The sequence below is a fragment of the Humulus lupulus genome, chromosome 5 (assembly GCF_963169125.1).
Source record: "Humulus lupulus chromosome 5, drHumLupu1.1, whole genome shotgun sequence".
Classification (NCBI taxonomy): domain Eukaryota; kingdom Viridiplantae; phylum Streptophyta; class Magnoliopsida; order Rosales; family Cannabaceae; genus Humulus; species Humulus lupulus.
The window spans coordinates 27,854,942-27,867,530 of NC_084797.1; the positions used below are offsets into that span (position 1 = coordinate 27,854,942).

General features: G+C 33.0%; 1 protein-coding gene across 1 annotated transcript; it reads right to left on the reverse strand.

Annotated features, from left to right (window-relative positions):
- Positions 1 to 231: 231 nt before the first annotated feature.
- LOC133778990 (uncharacterized) lies at positions 232 to 705 on the reverse strand. Its single transcript, XM_062218999.1, has one exon. It carries the CDS (start codon positions 703 to 705, stop codon positions 232 to 234), a length of 474 nt encoding a protein of 157 aa, XP_062074983.1.
- Between the last annotated feature and the right edge of the window lie 11,884 nt (positions 706 to 12,589).

The window sequence follows — 12,589 nt, forward strand, 5'->3', positions numbered from 1 at the left end:
CAAATTTATGGTACTTATTTCTTCTTTCCTCTCCATAATTTGGGGTAACAAATGACATTCTCCTATTGTAATTTGAATATCCCTTTCACCAGGATGCATTAATGATGCAGCTAATTTATCTAAAGCATCAACTTTACCATTTTTTGACCTAGGGACATGATCTAACGTGATAGTTTGGAATTGAGCAATCAAATGCTTAGCCTTCTCATGATAAGGATGCTTGACTGTAAATTAGCCATTAATTTGTTTGATAATCAGAAGAGAATTGCCATATACCTCTAGTGATTGTATTTGCATTTCAAGTACAATTTTGAGAGCGATTATTAACGCTTCATATTCTGCTACATTATTGGTACATATAGCCAGAATGTGAAAAGAGTAAGGCATCAGTCCTCCAGAAGGTGTCACAAAGACAATGACAGCACCTGCCCCACATTTCTTTGCTGCCCCATCAAAGTAAAGTTGCCAAGATGAGGTTTCAATTGTGAAAACTTCCTCGTCTGGAAGGTCCTCGTGAAACTCCATATTGTCTAGAGCCGGGTGCGCTGCCAGAAAATCAGCCAATGCTTGTCCTTTTATTGCTTTTTGCGGGACAAAGTTGATTTCAAACTTTGATAAAATCAAGGACCATTTTGCCAATCGCCCAGACAACACGGGTTTTGATAGAATGTACCTCAAAGGGTCAACTTTTGACACTAATGTCATAGTGTGTGAGAGTAAGTAATGTCGTAATTTTGTAACAGCAAAAATTAAAGCCAGGCATACCTTTTTAGTTGGAGAATAGTTATGTTCTGCCCCTACCAAAGTTCTACTTAAATAATAAAGAGCAACTTATTTTCCATCCTCGTTATTTTGTGCCAGCAATGCTCCTAAAGAGCGATCTAATGCTGTGACATACAATATCAATGACTATCCTAAAATTGAAGCTTTCAATACTGGTGGGTGTAACAAGTATCACTTGATACTTTCAAAAGCATTTTGTCATGCCTCATCCCATATGAATAGTACATTTTTTTGCATTAGTCTTGTAAAAGGTTGGCATCTACCAGATAGGTTTGAGATGAACCTTCGGATATAAGCAAGTCTTCTTTGCAGTCCTCGTAATTGATGCAAGTTGCATGGGGCGGCATTTCCAAAATTTCTTTTATTTTTGTGGGGTGAATTTCAATTCATCGATGTCTAACAACAAACCCATGGAACTTTCCTGATGTTACCCCAAATGCACATTTTAAAGCATTCATCTTGAGGTGATGTTTTCTAAGTCTATCAAAGACTCGCCTTAAGTCATCAAGATGATCTATCCTTTCTTTATTTTTCACCACCAAATCATTGACATAACATTTGATAGTATTGTAAAGCATGTCTTCAAAGACAGTGGCCATTGGCCTTTGGTAGGTTGCCCCTGCATTTTTAAGTCCAAATGACATAGTTGTGTAACAATAAATGCCTTTTGGTGTTCAAAAAGCGATGAGCTCTTCATCTTCAGGTGCAATTTTTATTTTACTATACCCAGAAAACCCATCCATGAATGATAATGCATTAAATCCAATAGTAGCATCTACTAGCAATTCATTAATGGGAAGTGGGAATTCATCTTTTGGGCAGGCACGGTTGAGATCTCAATAATCTACACATATACGAATTTGCCCATTTTTCATTAACACGGGGACAATGCTTGCAAGCCAGGTTGGGTATTTAACTTCTCGAATGAAGCCAGCTCTTATCAATTTGTCAATTTCTACTTCAATTTTTGGAATTAACTCTGGTCGAATTCTTCTTTGAGATTGTTTTACAGGTATAACATCTTTTTGTTATATTATTTTAAATAATATAATGTTAGATTAAATAATGTGACATAATGTGATTTGTCACACCTTGTAACATATTATTGAGAGTATTGGACACATGTGTGTGGCAAATGTGACATATTTTGGAGTTACAAAAAAAACAAACTTGTAACTCCCAAATATTTCCCAATAATGTGTAGATTTGATATTACACATTTTGATTTGAATTTCTCAAAAGCAATAAGAGATATGGCTGTTAGAGATGTGATTTTAACTCCCATAATGTGTATGGAAGTTACAAAATCAAGTGGGAATGAATTTGGAATGTTTTGGCGAATTTGGAATGTTTTGGAAAATTTGGAAAATTAGTGTTGAAAAAACGACTTAGGTCGCTGCCTACGTTTTTCAGGTCGCGGCCCAAGAGGAAGAAAACATTTTAGGTCGCAGCCCATGTTTTTCAGGCCGCGGCCTGAGCGGCTGACAGCATTTTCCAAACTTCGGTTTTATCCAATTTTGAACGTTTCCAACAGCCAAATAACTCCCAAATCTCTATTTTAATTCCATAAGCATCCAATTAATCATTGGTAACAGCCATGGGGGTTGGTGGAATTTGAAATTCAAAGGGTGTCTCAAAACTCTATAAATAGGAGTCTAATGCTCACTAGTAAGACACACCATTTTCCATCCGCATAGCAATTGGCTGGAAAATACACCATAGAGGCTTGCTAATTCCAAAGAGTTATTTACTAGAGAGATCCATTAGTGCTTAGAGAATAGGGGGAAATAAGTTTTTGGACAAAGGTTTTGAACCTTGTTCAAGTTGGTGATCCCTATTACTCTACACTTTATTGTGTGAGAGTTTGTTCTTTTTATTGATTTTATTTTCATTCTTTTGATCTTATTTACTTGTATTATTATTGTTTTGAGTTTGTAATCTTCTTCTTCTACCTCTTTATATTTACTTGTATTTTGAGCAATTGAGTTGTAATGTTTATTTAATCAATTACCTTATCTATTGTATTTTTTGCATAGAGTTGTATTTTAGGTCTTTCCATATTTCCATTGAGTATAAAAATATATTCTCTAACACTTTTGACACTACCAACCTATGTACAACAACATTTGGATCCAAGCCTGACATATCTTGATACCCCCAGGCAAACACATCTTTATATTAATAAAGGAATCATTTGTACTTTTGCAATTCCTCTTCAATTAATAACGAGCTGACAAATACAGGCTTTGGATCATCCTTGGTACTAAGATTGAGTTCTGTTAAATCAACAACTATTGCTTGCCCCTCGTCTTCTAGTTCTTGAGGTGTCGGTTGAATGATATCCACCAAATCTTCTGAAGAATTTGAGCTTGAGTTTTCTTCATCTACAGCTAAACTTTCTTCAAAATAAAGATAGTTAACTTGCACAACATCTTCTTGATTCTCTTGTGCTTTGTACCCCTCATTTTGGTGAGAAGTAATTTTCAAATGTTTCTTTTGCTTTAACTGCCATTTCTTATTCTTTCGTAATGTCGTTGGTTGAGAAACATATGGAAATTCAAGCCTCTAAAATGGTGACAATCGTGGAGTTGATGTACCTACTTCGAGTCTTTCAAATACTGACACTCGTGGGGTCGATGTACTTGTTTCATCACCAAGAAACATCCTTTTTTCCTCTCTGTTAACTCCTCAAGCTCAAACGACGGCTTTAAACAATCATTATTTTGATGAATTGTGATTTGTTTTTGTTTCTTAACATGGAATTTTTTTCCATCTTAAAGGCTTTTGGAGTTACAGTAGTTGAGGATATTTTGCTAAGAGTAATAGCCTTTTTGTTTGTTTTGACATTTTTACCAAAAGTTATTGATATTTGCATTTTTTTCATTGGGAAGTGACTGATCAATCTTTTGTAATGGTAAGGCGAAACTCGTCATCAGGGTTGTCACTGTATCTTCAATAGGTGTTAATGATTTTTGTCCTCTACCCGTTGAATTTTAGGAGTATATTTAAAGATTCTTTTTTTATTAGATGCCTTTAAATTTTCCTCTTCTGATCCTGGGGATTTCAATGGAGACAATTGCTTAGTATGGTGGGATTTTTTTTAGGTTAAAGGCCCAGATTGTTTTACATAATCTTTTGCATTGTCAAATTTCCATTTTAGGATAGTGACATTAGCTGACTTGTAAAATTTTGCATCAGCATAACTCACTTGCTCACCGTAAAATGGGCATGCACTTTCTAACTCTTCTTCACCATCAAACCAATCATCCCATATTTCCAGGTTTGGCTCTGTCATAAGCTCATACAAAGTAGGGATATTTGGATTTCCAAACTTTGACATTTTGGAATGATCTTGGCGTACCGTTACTTCTTTGTCAACTTCAAATGCCACTGAAATCATGTCCCTCTATGAAGGAACGAATGGTGTTTGACCATTTTCAGTTAGAGATGTTGCATTTGAGGTTGCTTTTGTAAAAGAAGAGTCTATCTCAATCTCCTTTCTCTTAACCATTCCTTCTATGATGATTTTAAGGACATAACAGTCTTTCAATGGGTGGCTGATAATGTGATGATACCGACAATAATTCAGATCATTAGTCTTATGGACTTCATCAAGCTTTTTTGGCTCAGGGAGTTTTATAGATTTTGCATTGATTAACTAATCAAAGATTTGTTCAACATCATCATCAAATGAATATTTAGCTTCTTTTCTTTCTTTGAGAGTTAACTTCCTTGGCGGTTCTCGTGTGTTTCCTTTGTCCTTACTATTATCAACACTGGCAAAAGTGGCCATTTATTCCCTTTTCTTCGGTAGCTTCTTGTTATCGATTTTTGGATAGGACTTTTGTAAACCGCCCTTTTGACGAGTGATCTAGTTTTCGACATTGCATGCCTTTGAAACCAATTCATTAAAGGTCTTGGGCTCTACCGTTCCTACGAAAGTGGCCACCTCAAGGTTGAGGTTCCTGGCACACATCGAAACTATTGCTTGTTCTGAAAACCTTTCTGGACATTGGAGATTGAGACTTCTCCATCTTATAATAAACTCGTTTGCATTTTCATTAGGCCTTTGTTTGGTTTCCACCAGATCATGAATATTTACCACCTTTCTAAAACTGAAAAATTGTGCTAAAAAGGCTTTTTGCGTATCATCCCAAGTATTTATCGACCCTGGTGGAAGTTGGGTATACCATGTAAAGGCTGCTCCCTTTAGTGATTGCACAAATTGTCTGATCAAAAGTGCATCTGATTGAGTGGATTCACCACATGTAGAGGTGAAATATGTCAGATGTTCATGGAGAGATCCTTCGATTCCACCAAACTTTTCAAATTTTTGTTTAATGTAGTTTGATCATAATAGGCTAGATAAGGTTTATGATATCCAAGAATAGGCATGCTTGTTGTAGCGTGATACTCTCAAATGTTTTCCATAATCAAAGTTCTCAGGTCTAATGATGGTTGCGCATTGGCTAGTGGTGATTGCACATTGGCTGGCAGAGGTTGCATGCTAACTGGCGAAGGCTGCACACTGGTTGGCAGAGGTATTGAGAATGAAGAATTTTTCCCAACTTCAACCACTTTTGGTTTTGATGCATTAACATTAGCTTGCTGAGCTAATTGTGTAGAAAGTCGAGCAACTTCTTCGTCTCTTTCCGCTAATCACTTACGAAGCTCTTGCACCTCCTCTTCTGGACTCATTGCCCCAGTTACTAACATTGGAATATTTTTATCGCTACCAATTTTTTAGTGCTTCAAACTGAGAAATGAGCTCATTGGACACCACCTCATCTTGATCATTGACATAAGTATCATTTATGGAAGTTTCTGACACATTACTTCCCACCTCTTGAGTCGAGGATTTTAAAGATTTCTCAGTAGCTGTTTTGCTCATAGTACGAGCCCTTGAACGAGTTATAGGTCCTAGTTAGGGTGTAGACTCGTTATTTAAACCAACTCTTGTGGGTCGGTACCTCAGAAGGAATACCCATTCACTATGACCCTTTTGAGTTGTTTATCATTCTTCTCTTCTGTTGAAGAACGAGCAAGGGTTTGGTTTAGGCACTTGCGAATATAAACTTATAGCCCTCTTTGGGAAAGAGGAACGTGTATTTAATCCTTCATCTAATCTCAGGTGATCTAACGGATGCCTAGTCTCCTCTATGACGGATTGTTGCTGTCTTTGATGACTAGATAAGCTTGTTATTGGCATTCCTAACTGTGTAGATTTTGCCAGTATTCCAAGTTTGTACATAATAGAATCACATTTTACTAGCTTTGACATTTTGGGAGTACTTGGTGTCGATGAAGATTTCGTTGCCTTAGTGATCCTCAAATTTCGGGGACTCGGTACAATTTCTTCATCTACGACCGAAGTGACCATAACAGATGCCACTGTAAGCAAGTTGATAAGGATAGAACCAATCATAATCTGAACAGATTGTTGGTTCAATTTCTGTTGATTTTTAATTGAGTAACCCCTGATTGGTTTTGGTGATTTTTCTTTAGTAGCTTTGACTACCTCGAAGAGCAATGATGCTGAAGCTTTCGCAATTTTGGCGTTGTTTCTTTTGATGGAGAAAGTTTGCCTCTTTTTGAAACCCTTAGCTACCTTGCCTATCAAGGTTTCCTGAATTTTGGTGGTGCCTCTGGTAACCTTGCCTTGAAAGGCCTCTCGAGCTTCAGTGGTGGATTTCAAATTCAACATTGATTTGGGTACACAATAAGTGATAGGCACCCTGTCAACAGAGAATGAGGCCAAAAACTTATTCCTCTTAGGATTTTGTCCATTGTTAGTGCCGAAAGTTAGCAACTGATAGAAATAAATAGTAACTTGTGGTGTCATTTCCTGCAAAATCAACAACAGGGTTAGCACTAAAAATTTGAATTTATAAAATCATCATATTTGGAGATGAAAAAGGAGAATGGGTCCCACCGGGCCTGCCAAAAATCATGTTAGACAAAAAAAAAATCACATTTCATACATTAAAATTAATGCCAAACACAATTTCACCTATACTAAATTTTTTAGCATAAGAGTTTATTAATTTGAGTTCGACCCATCCAAGTTTATAAGAATAACCCCTTAATTACTATCCATTTATTTAAAATAAAACTTTTTTATTCCAATTATGATGATATTAATTACATGTGTAATTTTGAAAAGATAAATTGGGTGAATTTGGAATTGCAACTGCACTCAGTAAATTTGACTAACTAAGCTACCTACATACCATCTTTATGAAAGATCAAGTCACTTGTAGTTCTAAATAGTTATTTTGGAAAATTAGTGGAAAAATTATGGTAAATGACCATTCATAGGAATTCATGGTACTTTTAGAAATTATGAAATTCTGGTAGATGACCATATCATTTAATGCTTTGGAAGTCAAGAAAGATTCTGAGGTGAATGACACTTTTATGGAATTTTGAGAGTTGTGTTTGATATTTGAATAATTTGGTAATTCATGATATTTGTGGTACTTATGACTATACTTAGCTTTAGCAACTAAGTTGCCTACGTATCATTTATAAAAATCAAATCAAACGTAGTTCAAAACGTTTGTGATATTTTATTTTGAGGTTGACAGTCTCACTTTGAAATTTGGGTATTCTTATTTTAGAGATTCTTTGGAGTGTTTTTTAATTTTGAGGCCAAAGACTTCATTAAAATACCATTTATATGGTTTTGAATTTAATTTAGTGCACTTTTGAATTTTGAGGTAAAAGATATTTTTGGGATTTTTGTTGAGGTAAATGACCTCTTTGAGATACCATTTCAAATGGATTTTATCATTTCACATGCTTTAATGAGCTCATTTGTAGTTTAGAAATGTTATACCATTTCATATGGTTTTAGAATTGTCATTTTTGCGACAATTTTATATCTTGAAATCTCTTTATATATTTTTTATCAAGAATTTGTTCTATAAAGAGATTATTTGACTAATATTTTAATTGATTATTCCAAAATTTGTAAAGAATAAATTTAAAATTTAATATCAGATAATATTTTTACTCTGAATTTCAAATTTATTTTAAAAAATAAATTGAATTTATAATTTGTGATAAAATTATTTATAAGATAGTATCATTATTTTATATTCTAAAATTTAATTAGAATTTAGAATTTAAAGATATTATCTTTAATCTGAGATAGATAATATCATTATTTTATATTCCAAAATTCAATTTGAATTTAGAATTTAAAAATATCACATTTTGTTTATTTAAACCCTCTATCATACTTAACATAATGCATTCTTCAAAATTCTCCAAATTTGAAAGACAGAATTTAATTTGTAGAAATTACATTTTATATGGGCTTTTTAACAAATATTTATGAAAAATCCCCATTTAATTTTGGAGAGAAAAGTATAACAAATATTTGAGTATGTATTTTATGGGTATGTATGATATAAACAATTATAAATATATATATATTCTTAACCTTTTATATGTTTTTTTTATTCAGGGAACGCAGAGGTAATTATCGACTTTGTTTACAAACGCGGAGGCAATTTTCGTTTATATATATATATGCATAGATAATTTTGTAAATATTTTCCTCATCATACCACACATATGATAAATTTTCTTAATTTTTTACTTTTCCAAAGAAATGAATGCCTATTATTTTTTTTTGTTTTCTCTCACCACATACCATTCAAAGGTCATCTCTTTCTTCTTGTCATACATAAATATATATATATATATGTTTGCATTGAAGAGGCAAATTATATATATCACATTGTTGAATTTACTTGTATATTGGTAGATCTCCATATATAATATAATTATATGTACCACATATACTATTATTTTTAGGGACAGAACCACTCTTGGCTATGTGTAGGCTCAAGCCTACACTGAAATATTAAAAAAAAAAAAAGCATAAGCATAAATGTGTATATAATATTTAATTATTGAGTTTATATTTACTTGCCTTGTTTTTAATATAAGGAGACCTCACTTCCTAAATTGTCAAACTCATCTTAAGAACATATTAGTAGTCTATTAATTAGATTAATGCAAATGTATATATATAAATTATTGTGTTTTAAAATTATAATTAAATTTATATATATTGTCATATCATTAAAATTTGAAAAATATGGTAAAAACATATTGCAATAATATAAAAGATTAATCAATTTCTAGTTATAAGAAGGATGAATTATAAAGTTAAACTACGTGGATTTAACGTAAATCCTCAAAATTTTGAAAATGACCAGAATTGAGAACATTAATTTCAAATTATTCTAAAAAAATTGTGATGAAGTTCAACAAGCATACATACTAAAAGTACTTTATAAACCTTACCTCAAGGTATTTCCATTGATAAAATGTAGAATTCAATCAAGAGCATTAAACAATTTTTGGTTAGAGGAATTTTAAAATTTATACTACTATAGTAGAGAGAATATTCTTTTCTATGATTATTTCGAAGAATCAATTGTAAAAGTAAATAGAAGTTTAATATATTGTGTACTTATGTATATTGAAATATACACTTTTTTTAATTTTAATTTATTCTTATGACAATGTTTTTTTCTTTAAATGAACATATATATGAATATTTGAAAATATAAATTTAGTATTAAAATATATTAATTGTGAATTAATTTTTTGTTCAAGCCATCAATGAGTACAATTTGTAGCTTACAAGTTCGCTGATTTGGGCTTTGACGGTAATCCTTGATCCCTTTATGACCATCAAATATGATTATATGATTTTCCCTGTTTGCATTTTTGAGCCCTTTATACAATGTTTGTGCTTTTTCTTTTGTGTCTTTTCATTTCTTAGTTTTAGAGTATAAGCATAATATATGTCACTCTTTTCTTTTATTTCACTGAGCATATATTACAATACATATTTGACAAAATTTTGCATACATCTTTTTTTTTTTTTTAATGTCCAGAATTTCATTTCATCATTTTTATATTTGTTTGGCCTGACAAATCTCGATTGGCATTCATTCAATCATACACATGTAATTTATTTTGTGCATTAATTTCATATCATAAATGTCACATCACATGGGTTCACCATACACTTTAGGGTAGGATGAGTGCATCCTATTAATTTGGGAACTGAATGAGTGCACTCCATAGTTTTAGATGAGTGCATTCGTTAATTTTAAGGTGGAATGAGTGCATTCTATAAATTTTTGAATAAGTGCATCCATTGATTTTTGGGACAGAATGAGTGCCTTCTATGATGGATGAAGAGAAAGGAATGAGTGTATTCTATGATGAAGCAAGAGAAAACCAGAGAAGAAGAAGAAATTTAGGAATAGATATTTACCTGTGAAATCTTGAGCAATTTGAAGAAATACTGTGATTTGATTTTTTTTCTCTATTTCTTTCCTGATGCAAAATGCCAATCTCTTTTTTTTTATTTTTTTTATTTATTTATAGAGAGTCTTGTCGTTAAACCTGTTTTCATAACGCGTTTAAATAAATTGAGAAGTGAGAAAAGAGAGATAGGTGAGTGGAGATAACTAATCTAATTTTTCTCACCTATACTGATTTTTTTTTTCTTTTCTTAACTATACATGAATCAAAACATACTACACATTATCTTTATTAATATATATATCACGTTTTTTTTGTTATGCGGATATATACATATATTATATTTTTTATATATCTTGATTTATATTTTTATTTCTTTCCCTTTTTTCGGTTCAACAAGGAGTTGAGCAAGCGGTTGGAAGGAAATTTGACTCTCCACAAAATAAGAATAATTAGAAAAGAGCATTGCTATAAGGCACCCTAGGGTACACCCTAGGAAGTGGCAATATCACCACTTATGTTTAAAAGTATTGGATCCCACACATTTTAGTTTAAATTTAATTTTATTATAATTGAAATATGTGAGACCCAATATTGACTTCGATCAATAGCGATATAGGGAGTTGTGCACCCTATGGTGCTCGTTATCATTTCTCGAGTAGAAAATAGAGAAATTTACATCCCAATATCTTTTTCTTATTTTAATTACAATAATAATGTGGCTGGTCTTATTTACAATTATAACATTTTTTATTGTTTTTCAAATTATCTCAAGCTATTCTCTCTCTCTCTCTCTCTTCTCTACAACTTTAAAATAAAATTCTGCCCACACCGCTGGTCGTTTGGGCTCAAGACTAGTAATATCGAGACATACTCTTTAAGATGGTCATTTTAATATGTGGGAAGCATATATTTTCTTGCTATCACCAAAATCAAAAGAAATCATTTGGTTGCTTACGATAACAATCAAATACTGATTAGTTACCCTTTTATAAATATATATATATATATATGTTGCCCACGATTTTGGCCAACGACGACTAGACGTCAAAACTACAATAAACTTTCAAGAGAAAAAATGACACTGATGATTTTTATAGTGGTTCAGCCCCAATATGTTGGTAATAGCGTAATCCACTTAGAGTTATGATTTATGGATCTACACTCAAAATCAGATGAACCTGTGTCAATTGAGTTTCTTCAGTGTAAATGAAAAGAATACAATATTTCTCTCAGAATACAAATACTCTCTTAGGAAAATCAGAATTCGAATCCTCTCAATGATGCCATGAGCTCTGTATTTATAGGCCCAGGATCATACAAATCGAAATCCCTCATAATCGGGATATTTCTGCTATTCTCACAATATTTAATTAATAACAAAAGTTAAAATACAACAATATGCGATTTCTTTGGGATAATCTAAGAGATTCGTGCGTAGGTACGACTAATTCTAGCCGAAGTCGTTACTGGAAGTTCGCTGCATAACGATGATCTGTCTAGTCGACCAACTTCACTCCTTGAAGAAAGACTAGTCGGTCATGTACTCCACCGGTCGGCCAAACACTTAACTGGTCAGCCAAACACTTCACTAGTCGACCAAACACTCCACTGGTCGGCCAAGCACTTCACTGGTTAGCAAAGACGAGTGACTGGTCAGTCAAAAATCTTTACCGGTCGGACATAAATTCTACCAGGTCGGACAGATCACTTCCAAACCAGATAAACAATTTCCATACCAGTAATATCACCAGATTAATCTAAACCCTTTGTCCCAGCCATTTCTTGCCACTTGTCACTTTTATTGCCATGTCATCGTTTTCAAATTTTAGAGATAACATTTGCCTCCCAAGTTTATTATATGATATACTTACATAATAAAAAAATTTCTCCAACCGCTGACAGCATAAAAAAAATAACATTACACATTCTTCTGCCTTTACAAATAAACCACAATGTCTTACCAGACCACGATCACTATAATCAACTGCTCCTAATCGTGGGGGAGAGAATAGCCAAGAGAATTCCAAGAGTCTAAAGGTAAGTGAAAATTTCCACTCTTCCCTTTAAATAAATCCATAAGTGCTCACAATCCATAAGCAAAAAGGAAAAGGCTCACAAACCTCTCCATTTCATCTTGGTCATGACCTCCCAAAGCCTCTCCTCCTCTTGGCCGAAATCCTCCAAGAACTACAAGAAGGGCTCCAATTTTCTTCAAGCAAATCCAAGGGTTCCTCAAGAAATCAACACCTATTCAAGACATTTGGGTAAGCTCTTCTTCTTCATCTCCATTTGTAGGTTTTTTTTTCCTTAAAACCCTTGTATGCCGAAACCCGCTTTAGAAAATACTCTTGGATTTGTGTATGAATCTTTGGTGAATGATGCATATTATGGCTGTTTTGATGTAGTTTAGGCTATGGGTAAATCAATTTTGTCTCCAATTTCATGAAAATTTGAAGAAAAAATAATTTTTCATCCCAAATTACAGATTTGGGTTTATGTGTATTTCATG